Below are 17,665 nucleotides of genomic sequence, written 5' to 3' on the forward strand. Positions count from 1 at the left end.
AAACAAATTTTACTGCCACGCGTTTCATACCCAAAACATTCGAAAAAATGTCATGGCATGAGCCAATCGATATGCCAACATGGTCGGCGACTTTTCTGATTGTGATTAGGCGATCGTTCATAAACATTTCATAAACTTTTTCCACGTTTTCATCGGTTGTTGATGTGCTGGGGCGTCCGGGCCGTTCGTCATCTTCAACGTCTTCACGGCCATCTTGGGAACGCTTATACCACTAGTAAACTCTTGTTTTACTCAAAGCAGACTCACCATAGGCCTTTGTTAAAATTTCACACACTTTGTTACACTTTATTTCATTTTTTTTACACAAAATTTGATACAAATTCTTTGATTCATTTTTTTTTTTAACAAACGAAAATCGCCGAGCTCATAAAAACACGTCTGATCTTAGCGGCTGCCACAGACAAAGTAAACAATGAATACAGTTGAAAATTTTAGCATACTTCAGCGACATGTACACCAACATAATATTTAAAAAAAAAAGACAATTGGACTCTCCAAACCCGCAAAATTTAAAAACTTTCGTTATTTTCTGAACACACCTTGTACATCGTTTTACTTTACATATTAGATTTTTTACACATTTTTTTTTTGTAAAAAATATTTCCAATCAGCAAAAGTGCTGGAATGAGGGAATACAATATACGAGTATTACGACATTATTGAAAGTCAATAAAATAACATTACATATCACTCGTCACATGGGCTTTAAAAACAGTTTTTTCCCCCTCTGTTGCAATAAACTTATTTTTTTTATCGGCTAAGGAACGTCTAAAGTCAAAACATTTACAAGGCTTATGGTCTGTGATTGGCTGGTTTGAGTGGCAACTTTACGCATTGTGTACAATTTAGGTATTAATCTACTGCCGGCTATGGCCGTTTTCACAACACAGTAAAAATCCACCGACATGATTAAATAACATCGGATGATTATAGTATTATAATTAATTAAAAACATATTTAATTTATTTAATGGCATGTAAACAATCTCCACTCGATTTCCCTTTGCAAAATGTTTAACTAAAGAAAATATTGGTGCGAAGTAGATTCGAGAGTGGCTCGATGCTTTGGGGGCCACATGAACTGAAGTACTCTCTTATGATAGAGAAAATCCAAATGAAGTTTCTGAGATATCTCTACATGAGAGAGTGCGGGTATAATCCTTGGCTCTACCCGACCGAGTTTCTCCAGGGCTGGTATTCCGAACGCGTTTACAGCGCGCTATAATGCGTATTTAGTGCGTAAAAACGCGCTATACCGCGCTATAATTTCGTTTAGAATACCAGCCCTGGGTATGCTTGGCTACAACAGTTCAGAGACTAGAAGGAATGTGTATTTGACTACACATTTTTATCGATTGTTGCGCGGTATGATCGATAATTCTGAGATTATGATGAGCATTGGTTTGTACGTTCCTGATAATTACCTAAGACAGCGTCAGCATAGATTGTTTCATATTCCGATATTCAGGACCAACCTGCCTATTTATGCCTGCCTAGTTATGCCTGTTGGAAGGGCTACCGCTATGCTGAACAACATCGCTCTGGATATTGATCTATTCCATGTATCCGAAGGGGTTTTCCGGAGCAGGATTCTCCCACTACTTTGACATGAGTCTCTTTCGTGTATTTTTTTTTCTTTTTTATAATATGTACGTATTGAATATATGTTTGTAATGTATATGTTATATTAAAAATAAATTAATTGAAATTGAATTGAATTGAAATTCAATAAGTGTCAATCTACCCTAATTTTACCGTGCCGTGTGGATTTGAACGATGCGTGTGAAATGGGCCTATCGCGTACAGTCCGAAAACGTGACACGGCTAGGCTTGGCGTGGCGCAGCGCTGAGGTCTGGGTCGGGGTAAATCCGACCCCCCCGAAGGATGTAAGCGCCTGGGCGCTGAACCTATATTTAGTCACCCTGGGGGTCGGGGCTGGCGGTCAGCTCGGCACGTTCTTATACACGCCACTGCAACGGTGTTCTAACACTGACGCATAATAAATACTCAACATTATTTCATCACTAGCCACATCTCAGATTTAGCTAATATTGCATTGCGCCCTTAAGGCTGTAGTCTTATAAAAAGTAAGGAAATCGTACGATGCAGCCATTTTAAAAGGCCTTTTTTTTCGGAATCGTGTTGTTAAAAAAGATCGTAAATAAAATAAACTACATGCAAACAATTACTTTTTAAGGCTGTAGTCTGGTAAAACGAACGCAAAATTAGGAAATCATACGATTTTGCCATTTTATTTTATTTTTTAATCGCGCAATAATTAAAAAACATAAATTAGATAAAAACAATATTTTTTAAAGTTATTTCTGTTAAAAAATATCCTTAAAAGTTTTATGTAACTAAAATATATTTTTTTAAGTTTGTAAGTGAAAATTCTTGATGGAAGTTCATTGTAATTTATTATATAAATAAAACACGAGTGATACTTTAATCCACAAATTTGGAATGTCTGGTGACCGGTTTCATCGCTTTCGCGACATCTTCGAGACTGGTATCTTTATTAAAGAGTTAAATGTATTTATACAAAACAGAGATAAGGATAGATAATTCAAATTTATATGTAAGTAAATTAAATAAAGTTATTTTTATCTTAAGGATCATTATCAACAAATTTTCTTTTGGTTAACTAATGAGTTGATATAATGCTATTTTAACGAGTTTAAGTTTTTTATTTATTTTTTGTGTCCCATCCTTCGTGAGTGTGGTTTTGTAAATAATGGTTAAAATGGTAAAATATAATTACTTTTAGACCGGCAGATTACGCCATTTTAAATTTAGACTAAACTTAGGTATCTGGGATCTCAATAAAGACTAAGTATTGAACTTAAATTTGTTGTAATAAATTCAAGATAATAAATTGAACATGGAAGTGGTCGAAGCCAAATTTTAATTTTTTGTTTTTGAAAAGAAATACAAGCATTTTAAATCACATACATTTTTGTGACATTTTCCTATATTTCTACTTAAAATTATACCTTCGGTAATACTTTTATTATTTTTATATTGAAATACTTTAGTTGAAACCTTTTTATTTACAATTTTATTCTCTTTTAAAAAAAAAAAAATAATAATAATTCTGGTTGTAATATTCAATTTAAAACAATATCTTAGCGACTTTATATGACCTTCAGACCAGCCCTAATCGTCTTCGGTTTTAGATTACGCCTTTTGAAATTTAGACTAATCTTTGGTACTTGCTACTTATATAAAAACGAAATAATGAGGCGAAATTTGTTTAATACTTTATAAATAATACTAATACTAAATTGATTTTAAATATTGATTGAACAAAAAAATGGTGCGAAAAAAAACTAAAATTTTAGTTTTTAAAAAGAAATATACGAGCATTTAAAACCACACTAACTTTTAGGTTATAAGTTTACTTTTTATTGGTTGTAAGTTTATAATTTTTATAGTATGTTTTTAGAAATGGAACATTATTATTTTATTTATATTTATTTCAACAGAGATGGAAAACATTTTTGAGAAGGGAATATGGAAGTCTAGGCATTTACAGGGCTTATGACCTGTCATTGGCTGGTTTTAAGTGGCCACTTTTGCGTGTTGACTAAAGTAAGGAAAATGTTTTATTTCAAGGTTTTACTGACATAATGCATTAAGTCGTTAAAACACGTTTCGATAATAGCATTTAAAGCTTTTTTATTCTTTCAACACATTATTTCGGCGACAATTTTCTTTTATTGAATTTTTTTTTAAGCTGTGAAATAGTAATCTTTATTGTAGGCATAGCATAAAATTTGAAATCAACATCTTGCACCTGCATTAAAAAATACTTGAAATATATTGATGAACCAGGTTGTGGTCTTGTGGTAGTATTATGGACTTACGGACCAAAGGTCCCATGTTCAAATCTCACTCTACCACAACTCGATTTCCATTTCTTCAGCACAAGTTATTTACGACTTTTAGGAAATGTTGATGATTTTTGTTGATATTTCTTGATAAAACTCCATAGTTAATGATTATGATAAAATTATAAATAAACTCATCAATGAAACATCTTGGTTTAGCTTCACTTTTTATTATTTTAACCAACGAGCGCTTTCGCCTAAGTAGGCATCTTCAAGACGGGAAAGGTCTTCAAGACCAGTCTTGAAGATGCCTACTTAGGCGAAAGCGCTCGTTGGTCAAAATAATAAAAAGTAAAACTAAACCAAGAAGTTTCATTGATAAGTTTATTTATAATTTTATCATAATCATTTTAGGAAATGGTCTGAAAATTTAAATATTCGAGTAAATAATAAGTACTCAAGAATTTCTCTTTCATAAAAAAATATATATATATATATGGACTTGTTGATTAAATGCATTCCTCGATTTAAAATCAATTCGCGCACGCCATCTGTGGGAATTAAACAAAAACGGTTTAAAACATAGCTTAAAATTCACAGATGTCAGCAAAATAGATTTTTTTTTCTTATTATATTTATTTTTGTTTGAGTTTTTAGCTGACCTTGACCTCTGCCATTTTCGTTTTTATTATTTCACATTTTTTATTTAATCAAAAATAGCGCGGAGAAATATATTAAACAAAATTTTACTTTTAACATTTATCCTATAAAAATTACAAATTATAGCACTTTTTTTTTTACCCATTTGGCCTGATCCACCCTTGAATCCGCGCGCAACCCACCTCCATTATCCACTTGATAGCAATTTTATAATGATAGTACTTAATAACTGTCCCTATGGACAATGGAAATAGGTTACACCAATCCTCATTGACTTACGTTGTCGGCTTATACACTAACTTTCACTATTTTTCCTATGATTAAAAGTCTACTAAAATATTCATAAAAAACAGTTAATAATGATTTCACACAAAAGTAAACTTATATGTAATATTCCTATCACAAATCAACCTTTCTATACATTCCTATCACAAAATATGTAGACATACTGTTTTTGTGAAAATTCAAAATGTTTGTATTTTTAAGGAGTATTTACACTTATTGTATATTATTGATTTCCAGTATGAGCTAGGATGTAGAATTTCTATAATGCAGTATTTTTGCTTTTGTAGAAAACTTAGTAGGTAGTTGTTATTTTATCATAAAAAAACTTTCTGAAAATTTTACTTTTTGTAGACATTTAGTTTTGTGAAAACATTCCTCAATTAGTATGTCCAAAAATAAAAGCATTAAAACATAGCTAGTAATTCTAAATTTGTGGATTTAAAGGAATACTTAACTCATCTTTTATTTCTGTACTATAGTCCTTAAAATAAAGCTTGATTAGAATGACAGTTGTTGTCAGTTGTTGTCCAAGGAGTGATTTATATTGACACAAGAAAAATCATCCGTATCTGGCATGTTAATTTATTTTGTTGATACAATGCTTGACATATAAATCAACATAATTGTATAAAATCAGCCTTAAAACAAACAAAAAACTATAATAAACCTAATTACAATATTTGAGTTTGTCCAAATGTTTGTAGACAAAAGACTGGATTTCACCCCTCGGGAGAGAGTGTAAAGTGGCCACTTAAACTAGCCATTGACAGATCATAAGCCCTGTAAATGCCTAGACTTCCATATTCCCTGTTTTAAAATGTTCTCCGTCCCTGTTGTAATTTTTTTAATAATAAACCTAATTATTAACGACGTTCTTACAAGGTTACATCATTTTGCAAAAATATTAGAGATGGGACAAATTGATCAATGTAAATCGATCAAATAAAAAAAAAATATTTGATGTTTATGAAAACAAAGTATAAATGTCTTATTTTACACACTATAATAGGCTTGTTTTAGCGTTTTTATATCAATTTTATATCATTTTGCAAAAATATTAGAGATGGGACAATGTGATCAATGTAAATCGATCGAATAAAAAAATAATTTATTTGATGTTGTTTATGAAAAAAAGTATAAATGTCTTATTTTACACACTATAATAGGCTTATTTTAGCATTTTTATATCAATTTTCGGAAACAGAGTTTCATGTTTGCGTGGAAAAACTGATAAAATCAATTTGATCGGTACATGGTCAGTGATCAGTACTTTCCCATCACTAGTCACTTTAGTTTGTCAGCTGTCATTTTAATCATTTTAAGGACTATAATTACAATGAACTTCCGTCAAAAATGTTCACTAACAAAAACATGAATGTTTTCCATAATTAATTGTAATTTGAAGTCTTTGTTCTGAACACAGTTCTGCCGTAAAGGAATTTGGCACGCGCTTTATATTTTAAGACGAGACACAATAATTACATTATGTTATTTTCATTTCTCTACAAAAGGATATTAATCTGACTTAACTTGATAATTTATTTTATCAAAGTTTTTATAAAAGAATACAAAATTGATACATTTTACCTCTTAAAGCAATCACATCTGACGTTTTTCTTCTCCTTCTCTCTTACAGAAAGAAACATGTGTGCGGCGACCATCTCGCATGCACTCTCACGCTGCCCATCACAGGCTGTCCCTTGTGGTAAGTGTTTCCTCAAATATATAATATTTTTTCAACATAGATAAAGCTTTTGAGAATATAGGAGTCTAGGCATCTGTCATTGACTCGGTTAAGTGGTCACATAGATAAAGCTGTTGAGAATATAGGAGTCTAGGCGTCTGTTATCGACTCTGTTAAGTATCACTTGGCATACCGTGTAACATTCACCATTCTACCTATAGGTAGTTAAATTAGATATTGACATAAGGCATTTATCGATTTTCTATTTATGCTTGGTTTGAATATTGTATTTCACATGCACGTTAACCCACTATAGATAGTAAATGTATGGAGAAAAAAAGCGACTTCTATACAGTGGCTTGCCATATTATTAGACTCAACGTGGAAAAACCGAGAATTCTCCATACAATTGTTTTTTTGTGGTTTTTTTTTCAATGTTTATGGGCTGATTTATATTTGGAGCTTGGATAAGTAAAATACATAGTTTTTTTAAATTAAAATTATAGTATTTGATACACAAAAAATAATAGCAATTAAAATTAAATGATATTTTTGATATGTTGTGTGATGACCTTTTGCTGCAATTACGGCTTGTATTCGTCGCGGCACACTCAAAATACAGCTTTTTACCGTGTTTTGAAGATTAATAATAATCTTTCCTTTTTTATAATAATCTTTCCATTTATTGTTACTTGGTATTTATTTCATTTTTAGACATTTCTCTTTTGAGAAGCTCCCAAACATTCTCTATGTGATTCATATGTGAAAAATTTCCAGGCCAATCCAAAACATTAATTTTTTTGTCGAGTAAAAATTTCGTGAAGGACTTGGCCTTATGGCATGGTGCTCCATCATCCATAAAAATGTAGATTTCGCCATTAGGGAACCATTGTGACAACTGCGGCAACAGCTATCTTGGAGAATTTCCCGGTATTTCGGTATTTCCCCGATGAAGATGTTCCACTGTTGGCACAATACAGTCCGTATGAAATTGTTCACCTACTCTTCTCCTGACAAAACTCGATTTATCGGACATTATTTGAAAAATCGATTCATCCGAAAAGCAAACGTAAAGCAACAAAGAAATGATATAAAACCCATTTAAACAAATAAAATATTTGAACATTAGAATTGTAAATTGTAATTACTATTTTCCAGTCGTCTACCGTGAATTTTTTATGTTTTTTTTGCCTATTCCAGGCATTTCTTTACCGTTGTAGGAGTTAACTTGAGTTTGCATGCAGGACGACGAGAAGTCAACCCAATTTCTTTCAGGCGTCTCTGCACTGTGCGTTGTGAAATCTCAATTCCCCGTTCCTTTACTTGTTTGGTCAATAAATTAACAGGGTGTCTTCTATTTTGCAAACATATATCTCTACTTTTTCTATCAGTTCGTGGTGTCGTGATCCGTTTTCTGCCACAAGCTCTTTTACGGACAGGTTCCAAAGGTATGCCTAAATCCAATTTTTGCTTCATTCTCTTAGCCGTATTTCGAGAAGATTGAAGAATCTCTGTTATATATACTGAGACATCTCAGTTTTGTCAATAATCCACAAATTTTCCCCAATTTTCCCGTAGAAATATCAGCAGTCTTTCCCATAGCTAAAAAAATATTATAAAATATGAGTTTATGCAATAACTTAGTAATAATATATGTTACTTTTGCTCATTATTGTACTAAAATTACATTCGAGTGTGTATATTTATGTGTACATACTATTACAACAGGGATATCCCTGTTGTAATTTGTTAATCTTAATGACTCCCGAGGGGGTAAAATCCAGTCTTTTGTCTACGAACATTTGGACAAACTCAAATATTGTGATGTGTACATACCTTTTGAAAAAAAAAATCTTATATAAGTCACCAAAAAGTCTTCAAAATGGAATATTCCGACGAATAATTGTTTGTTAAAAATCACACTATACAACCCTGACCGCCAATAAATGTCATAAATAGTCACAGAAGATAAAAAAATAGAGACAAGCAGTTTTTTTATTGGTGTTGCCAGAGTCAAAAAAAATATTGTTCTACCGCATTTGGGGGAAGAACAAATACTTTTTTCGAAGATTCGTACTATTATTCCACTCTAATAATATGGCAAGCCACTTTAGTTGGAAAGGGGTAAGTTTTATTTACAAAGCTGTACTGTAAAGCTGACTATTTCGGGTTGTGGTCTTGTGGCTAGTGTCGTGGACTCATAGTTCAAAGGCCCGAGGTTCGAACCCCGGTCTACCACACTGTCAGCTACTTTACCTATTCATTATTGCACATGTTATGTACAATTATGTAGGAATCCCGCCAGTACAATAGGTAGATATGAGATTTTTTATTGATTAAAAAAAAAAAACTTTAATAGGGGAAGTATCACATGATACGAATACCGATAAAAACACATTAAATGGATTTAAGAAAATTTATTATATTTTCAAAATCAATGTGGATATTGTGGTTCATTCATATATTTTTAATGAAATTGTCAAAAACGGTGTATTTACAAAAGCGCGACATATTCGTGACGATGTTTTGTTTTTACGAAGTTGAAACGGTCACAAACAATGTTCAAAATTTAACCGAATCGTGACGTATTAGGGGTGTGGCCAATGCAGTGAACCGTTTTCGAGGGAATTTTAAATTACAACAACAACAACAAACCATCACGCCGTTTCCCCGTAGGGGTAGGCAGAGAGGATAGAACGCCATAACACTCTATCTTGGCATACAGACCTCGCTTCCTCTACATTCATACATCTTCTTATGCACGCACGCCGATTATTCCTACTTTTGACATGTCCATCTTCAAGTATTTGATGGACTTGATCGTGCCATGTCTTTCTCGGTCTTCCTCGTTTTCTGCATCCATCAACATTTGCATCGTAGATCCTTTTAGCCGTTCTTTCGCTGTCCATTCGCTCTACATGTCCAAACCAACGCAGCACCCCCTTTCTTGATTCTGTCAATAATGCATGTCTCAGCCATACACACTTCACGGATCTCGACATTTGTGCACCTATCATACATCGTTTTACCACACATTCGCCTGAGGGATCGCATTTCGACAGCATTCAACCTACTTTCATCATTATTTTTCCAATTCCATACTTCGCTCCCATTTTAAATTATAAATTTAAAAATACTTTATGTGCTACTAATAAGTACAAAAAAATTGATCCTTATTAATTTAAAGTTGTATAAAAACCGTGATGTTTACCTATTGGCTCTTCTGTAAAGTTGGCTACATGTCACATAATAATTTTTGCCTTTCCACCGTCGATATGTATATAGTTTTTTTTTGTTTTGTCCCAAAATAAACCATCGTATCGCTACCATGCATCACACTTGGTAGCCATCTCAATTTGCGAGGAAATGAATCAATTGACCGATTGTGAATAGCAAACCTAGAAATAAATACTCATAGATACCGTATTAACTCTTCAACGACTGTGTTTAAAAATCCCTCTGCAAATGGTGCTGTAATGTCGTGTTCCATTAAGCCAAAAGATGACATGCTTTTAAATACAGGTACCCATTTAAAAACAAAAATTTAATATACAGGGTGTTCATTAAACCCTGTCATATCCGAAACCACGATGATCAGTGTGAGGAAGAAGACATATTGGCACATAAAAATAATTTTTTGGAACAAATAAAATTTGTAAAAATAAAATATCAAAAAAAGCAAATGGTTGCTTACTTTTGCAGGGGAGCGAATTTCTAAATGCCTTTTTTTTTACAAAATATGATTCTCTGTGAAATTTCCTTCAATGGTTCTTCATCATAAAGTTGATTTGGTTGTTTTTTTTTAAATCTAGATGAGATCATTGTCAAGGCGCAACTGAATGCGAACAAGACCTGTTATCTTGAAAACCCCGAGATTAGTCAAGTACAATCCCGGGGTTTTCGGGGCTTGCTTGAAAACGATCAGGGTCCCGGGATTGTATTCTCTATCTAAAACGTACCGCTTGCGAAGTTTAAAAAATCGCCCTCTTGCGCATTTAGGATACTTCAGAATTGAATAGACGATATAAGTATTGAGTTGTTTGCAACTACATGCGTAGCTACTTACTATGCACGACACTCTCCAATTCCGCATTTTCATTCCTTGGCCAACAAATTTACTTGTGATGTAGACATTTTTAATACAACAATTATTCATTTTAAAACCATCTTAAATGCATTGTTTAAAACTAATTATTAAAGTTTTTTTTGTTTAAATTCTTTATAAGTTATTTACAATTTGCTTTTTAATTCTAACATTTTTCTTATATCCATATTATTTTTACTATGCAAAGTTTTACTTTTTATTTTGCATTGCAGCATGCTTTTTTTTATTTCTACATGTACCTACCAATACAAAACAAAAACAAACAAACAAACAAACCATCACGCCGTTTCCCCGTAAGGGTAGGCAGAGAGGATAGAATGCCACAACACTCTATCTTTGCATACAGATCTCGCTTCCTCTACATTCATACATCTTCTCATGCACGCGCGCCGATTATTCCGACTTTTGACATGTCCATCTTTAAGTATTTGTTGGATTTGGTCATGCCATGTCTTTCTCGGTCTTCCTCTATTTCTGCATCCATCAACATTCGCATTGTAAATATTCTTAGCCGTTCTCTCGCTGTCCATTCGTTCTACATGTCCAAACCAGCGCAGAGCTCCTTTCTTGATTTTGTCGGTAATGCTTGTCTCAGCCTTACATAATGTACGGATCTCAACATTTGTGCATCTATCGTACATAGTTTTACCACACATTCGCCTGAGAGATCGCATTTCGACAGCATTCAGCTTACTTTCATCCCTGTTTTTCCAAGTCCATACTTCGCTCCCATACATCAGGGATGGGACCAGGACTCCGTTGTGAACTGCCAATTTTGCCTCTTGTGACAAGCATTTATTTGCCAAGGTCGATTTAAGTGCACCGTTCACTCTGTTCCCGGCACTCACCCTCCTTTCAATATCTTTCTCAGTCATTCCATCCCTAGTGAACATACTTCCCAGATACACAAATTCCTCTACTTGTTTTAGTATAACTCCATTCACAGTGATTTCACATTTAGTCATACTTTCATTTCTTTCAAAAACCATCACAAACAAAATGTGTTGTTTATTTTTAAATTTATTACTTATATATTAATTGATTACTTATATACTATGTTTGTACTTACCTGTATAATTTTTGTAAATGCCCTTTGGGCGTATTGTAAAATTAAATAAATAAATACTGTTTAATAATTTGTTTTCCATAATTGCTAAAAATAATCATATAATTTAGGCCTGTTATAGCAAAGTACCACTTTGTTGTTTTTTTTATTCCTGTAAAATGTTTAATAGACTCATGTGCCACACTAGGGTTAAATCAATTTAAAGCAGTGGCTTGTTTTTTTCTAATATTCCAATTGATCTAATTCTAAACACATTTTTTCATATGATGAAATGAATTAGTATTGTAGTCTCAGAGTAATATTGCGCGCACCACCATTTAAAGAGGCGTCCAAATGTACATAAAATTGAGTTTGATTTTCTGACAACATGCAAAACATGAAGTACGCCACAAAACAATACGCCGTACTCGGGTCGTATTAGCCGTATTATATGCTAATTCACATTAAATTATTGAATTTAAATGCATTCCTTTAAAATAGTACTTTTTCAAATTTCAATTCAATTTTTATACTACTTCTAAGCCCACGTGGATTTATCTACGATATTATGGACTGGATTCGATCTGTAGATGCCTAGACTTCATTCCCTTCTCTAAAATGTTCTTCGTCTCTGTTTAAATAAAGTTTAAATTTTAAGATTTGTTTTTTAAATTTTATTCAGAAAACATACAGTCATACATAATAAGTATTAAAAATAAAGATTTTCAAACATAAAAAGACCAATTAAGTTTTCATAAATTATGTAAAAGATTTAAACATTGAATGTGATAAAAAATAAATAAAGAAAAAACTTAAGTGAGAAAATAATAGTTAAACAATTAAATTAACAAATGAAAATACCAAATGCACACTCCGAGCCATCCATGCATACATATATGAACACATACATATACACACATGCATATGCACATCTACATGCATCTACATATAAAACATACACAAACACGTACATTGCATTTTTTTATTTTAATTTTTAATTTTTTAATGTTCTTCATAAATGTTTTTACCCATTTCATATTTTTTTATCGCCTTAAACAAAATAGAATTTCGTTTCGCCTTGTTTTCAAATAGAAGTCTGATCTTTTTTTTTTTTTTGTGCAACTGGTTAAAAGACTTAATTACAGTGCATGGAACACCCAGGCTCGAGAAAAATAATGATGAATTTTTGTACTTAAACCGGAAACCGGACCCGGAACCTTACGTTCGTGAGTCAGGCATCTTAACCGCTGCACCACGGAGGCCGCCTATTTTATATTTCATTATACTATTTTATTTTTATGAATAATACAAATACAGCACTCTCTAAGTAATCTGCCGCTCGATAATCCGACAACTACTATAATCGGCTGTTATTTTTACTAATTGATAGCACAAAATTAGGCTTTATAATGAGGAACTTCAGCCCTACGGGAAATTGGATACAAAAAATATTTTCTCACGCGCGGTAAAAATTAGAGCATTAAATTAAATGGCAAAGTTTCTTGAAAATGTATGACAAAAATATTTTAATAAAAACAAACTACTTTGAAAGACATCACTAGTTCATATTTTTTTTATTTTATTTATTTATTTAAACGCCTTTTAGGCTTTAACATGTTGTACATACATATATACAAATAAAGACAGACATGTATTTTACACAGAAGTAGCCAAAAATAAATACAAATAATTTTTAGAAGAAAAAGAAAAATATCAAAAATATCATCTTTACATATTAGTAAAAAACCAGAAAAAATCATTGTGCATCTGAACTGCTGTGAAAATCTAAGAATTTTTTTCCTCGTCTTCAGTATAAAATCAAATAAATTTGAACAAAATTTTGATAGACTAATAACTGGTTTCATTGCTCTCGCAATGTATTTGTACAATGAAAGGTTTTGTTTTTCCCTAGGTGGGTGGGACTTCGCCTCTTCGGTGCGGCAGCCCTCTGGAGTCTCCCAGGGCTCCCCCTGTCACTGTGGGCCCCCCTCACCCCCTGCATCCCCTCCACCACCAGCCACACCCAGGGGGGGTACCTATCCGGAGAGCTAAAGACCTTCTGTAAGTATTGCATTAAATGAGAATATTTATAGTCCTTAAACCATAGCTTGATTAGAATGTTGTCAGCAAAAGTGTTGTCATAACTTTGTAGTAACGTCTAAGGAGTGATTTATATTGACACACGAAAAATCATTCATATCTGGCAAGTTAATTTATTTTTTTAATACAATGCTTGACATATAAATCAACATAATTAAATAAAATCAGCTTTAAAACTAAAAAAAAACTAAACCAAACCTAATTATTAATGATGTTCTTACAAGGTTCATCATTTTGCAAAAATGTTAGAGATTGGACAAATTGAACGTAGTTATGCAGAAAGCACAATTCACAATTCACAATTTCCACAATTTTGAAAAAATTAGATATTAATGTTATCGGGTGCAGTAAGGTCAATTCTATGTTCTGCTAAAAACAGCCAGACCGCTTTCACACAAAAAATTGTATTTAATCACCTTCTGAAAATGGTGTCGATTACAAAAATGGCATTTTTCTATTTGCAGAAAACACCCACAGCACTAGAAAAATCTTACAGTTCTTTAAAAATCATTAAAACTGGTTAAGTACATAATTAGATTCTTGTTGGTCATATAAAAAAAACCAATGTTTTCATTGTTTATCATTTGTTTAAGTCAAAAACATTCTAACGGTTGTGTAGATTTGTATATTCACTCTTTTTACAAAAGTCCTATTATCTCAGTTTTACTTTTCTATGGCTGGCTGCTTTCTGCATAACTACGTTCAATTGATCAATGTAAATAGATCGAATAAAAAAATAATTCATTTGAGGTTGTTCATGAAAAAAAGTATAAATGTCTTAATTGTTGGTGCATAATTATCTTAAACACACTATAAAAGGCTTGTTTTTGCGTTTTTAACTGAAAAAACTGATAAAATCGATTTGATCGGTACGTGATCAGTAATTTCCCATCGCTATTGACATTAGTTTGGCAGCTGTCATTTTAATCAGGCTATATTTTAAGGACTATAGGTCTATCTGAAATTGAAAAACAGGCCAGGAGGTCCAATGAGGGAGTTCAGCTCTACCGGAAATTAGTCTTAAAAATTGTTTTCTTACGCGCGATAAAAACTCGAGTATTAAATTGTGCGGCATTGTTTCTTGAAAATGTATAAAAAATAAATAAAAAACTAATTATTTTGAACGACGTTACGAGTTCATATGAATCAACCAATGATAAGAGATTTGTGAAATATTTCCGGTTTACGGTACGTCGACAAACCAATCGGCAGAACTGACCCAGAAGAAGCGGAAGAGAACTTGAGACGTCACACGCGGAGCAATTTTAGAATCACAAAACTTTTAAAAAGCATCGCGCTGATAATACGATACATAAAAATTATTTAATAAAATTGTGGATTAGTTTAATAGTTTATTAACAAATAAAAAAAATGAAAAAAAACCACTGAGCTTCCTCATTAGGTATTTAAATTCGAAATTCAAATATTTCATGTATTTTTTTAACTAATCTAATATCTGTACATCAGAGGCAGACAGATGCAAATCCAGAATTTGATGAAATGACATTTCCATTTTCGTATCCAGTTTACGATCATGTCCATTGATTTTGAAGAAAAGTTAGTCTTGTAATGGAAGAACCAATTTATGAAGATACTGAAAATACAAATAAATGCCAAATATAATTAGAAATAACTTCGAGAAAGTAGATTCTTTAGGCATGTTTTAAACATTTTACGTTTGGATTTGCATCCGTCTGCCTCTAAGGTACAGATATTATGCTACTTCTTAATTTAATATATTTACCTCGTATTATTGTACTAATGAAGCTGTATTAAATGAAACTAAACGCCGATTTTAACTCAACTAAATTTTTAAAATTTAAGTTAATTTTACCTTATCCTTCTTTGATTACCAGGTGTGATGGAAGACGATGGTCTGTAGCCTCTCTTCCTTCATCAGGATATGGTACCACTCCGGGCAGTTCAAGTCTTTCAGTAAGTAGGCCCATAGTGTTTATATAGTATTGATCGCTGCAGCGAGATCTGTTCTGACGTCCAGCCACATGACTTCAGAAATAACACCAGCCGTGTCTTTGAAGGGTGGAATACAAACTCTGTTGGCTTAGTTTTATGTATAAATCATTGCATAATGCGGCTTCTGAATATAGTTAATTATTAAAATAACATTTTTGTTCCTGCTCAAAAATAATAAAATAATGTGAAAAGACCCTAAGTGTTATTAAATATTTGTATATAACCACATACTGACTTTTTTATGTCTACCGGTTTCGAAACGTACCCGTCTCTTCGTCAGGACACTAATTAAACCATCATGCAAAATCCACTTCACACCTTCTCCATAGTTGTTGCAATAAAATATAAAAACAACACGACATGCATTTTAATAAGGATATGCTGATTAGGACAAACATGCACTGATTAGATTATTAAAAAAATTATGTTGTTTGAAAAATAATTATGTTGTATGAAATTGTTGTTGTATGAACTTGTTCTCTAAATCATTTGAATAAATCCGTAGCACGTGACAACAAAATAAATTATTTGAATTAAATTACAAATTTAAAAGCTTCAATTAAATTAACTTAACAATAGAATCACCATGTAAAGCGCCCTTGAGGTATTTTATTACGAAAATGGCGCCATATAAGTTATCCATAATAATTAATAGTTGTAAAAAAGGGAGGGGCGTTAGTTTAATAGGTTTAGGGGGACCATTACAATGGAACATCGTATAAAGGGCTATATTGAAAGGTTTTTTGATTATTGATCGAAGGCGGCCTCCATGATGTAGTGGTCAAGACGCTTGACGCACACACGAAAGGTTCCGGGTTCGATTCCCGGTGAGAATACAAACATTTAAAATGTGATTTTTCTCAAGCCTGGGTGTTCTGTGATGTAATTCACCACTGTAATTGGGCCTCCTGGCCTGTTGTGGTGCTAAAAAAAAAACTTCAAAAAGGAACTTCAAAGCTTTTCTAATGTGAAATATTTCCATTGTGATTCTTTCGGGATGGTATTTGTATGCTGCCAGTAAGATAGAAAGTAGTTGCTAGCGACGGACAATACTTTAAAAAATAAAGCATTAATTAAAAAAATTTAAAAATAGCTAGATCTTATTCAAATACCCGATATTATTATTTATTATTATTATTCTACATACTACGAGCTATTAAGTTGATGTTAGTACATTTAACGAAACAAAAATATTATAAATTTCTGTGTGTGTCCAGGCGGTTTCTGAATTCATTACTCGAGCGTGCACCAATGACTTTCTCAGGAAAGATATTCCATTGCTCTACAACTCAGTTTGTCAGGAAGTTCTTCCCGGGGTTAGATGAGAAGGAGGTAGTGATTAATTTCAATAAATGACCGCTGAGATGGCGGTTATTAAATCATGCGGCCAAAGTCTAACCTTCTAAAATTATTTTTTACCTCTAGTCGCAATGTTCTTCCCAAGAGAGACTGCACCAGATGGCCATGGGAGCTGTGGAGGAGGGGATCCGAGGAGCCGGTGGCAGGCGCCACAGTCCGGCACCTGCCCACCCTGCTCGCTGCGCACACTGCTCTGCAGCCCACACCAACATCAGGTATCGACCGCATGGATCATTTACTTTCCAAGAGCGACTGCACCAACTTACGATGACCAAAAAAAATTGCTCTTAACCGTAGACGTCTTCCCATAGTCAGAGGCGATTTCTTAGTTTTAACATAAGTGTAGTGTACTGCCAAGTAAAAATATGTGTAAATAAATTCATAATTTATATTAAAAATATGTATTACAAAGAAACAAGAATTAATTGCGAGAATATACTCGTATAGCATTATATTCAATACTAGCGCCAAAAGAACTACTTTAAACTAGAAAAACTTTAGCTTACAATCTTCTTATCTTGTCTACCATGCGTATTCTGTTTTGTACGAGCTATTATCCTGAATTTGTATAAAAAAATACCAGATTCGGTAAAACCGTGACT

General features: G+C 32.8%; 1 protein-coding gene across 1 annotated transcript in view; it reads left to right on the top strand.

The window, feature by feature from the left end:
• dop (microtubule-associated serine/threonine (MAST) protein kinase dop) overlaps positions 1 to 17,665 on the top strand; it is a gene marked incomplete at its 3' end in the record, with an annotated part of 60,453 nt that overhangs the window by 15,778 nt on the left and 27,010 nt on the right. Inside the window, exons 3-6 of the mRNA XM_088238833.1 lie at positions 6,433 to 6,501; positions 13,543 to 13,691; positions 15,587 to 15,665; positions 17,130 to 17,278. Of these exons, the coding sequence (XP_088094959.1) occupies positions 6,433 to 6,501; positions 13,543 to 13,691; positions 15,587 to 15,665; positions 17,130 to 17,278 (446 nt within the window). The remainder of the gene's footprint in view (positions 1 to 6,432; positions 6,502 to 13,542; positions 13,692 to 15,586; positions 15,666 to 17,129; positions 17,279 to 17,665) is intronic.

Source organism: Micrasema longulum, unplaced genomic scaffold (genome assembly GCF_059751315.1).
Source record: "Micrasema longulum isolate JH-2025_06_02 unplaced genomic scaffold, ASM5975131v1 h1tg001976l, whole genome shotgun sequence".
Lineage (NCBI taxonomy): Eukaryota > Metazoa > Arthropoda > Insecta > Trichoptera > Brachycentridae > Micrasema > Micrasema longulum.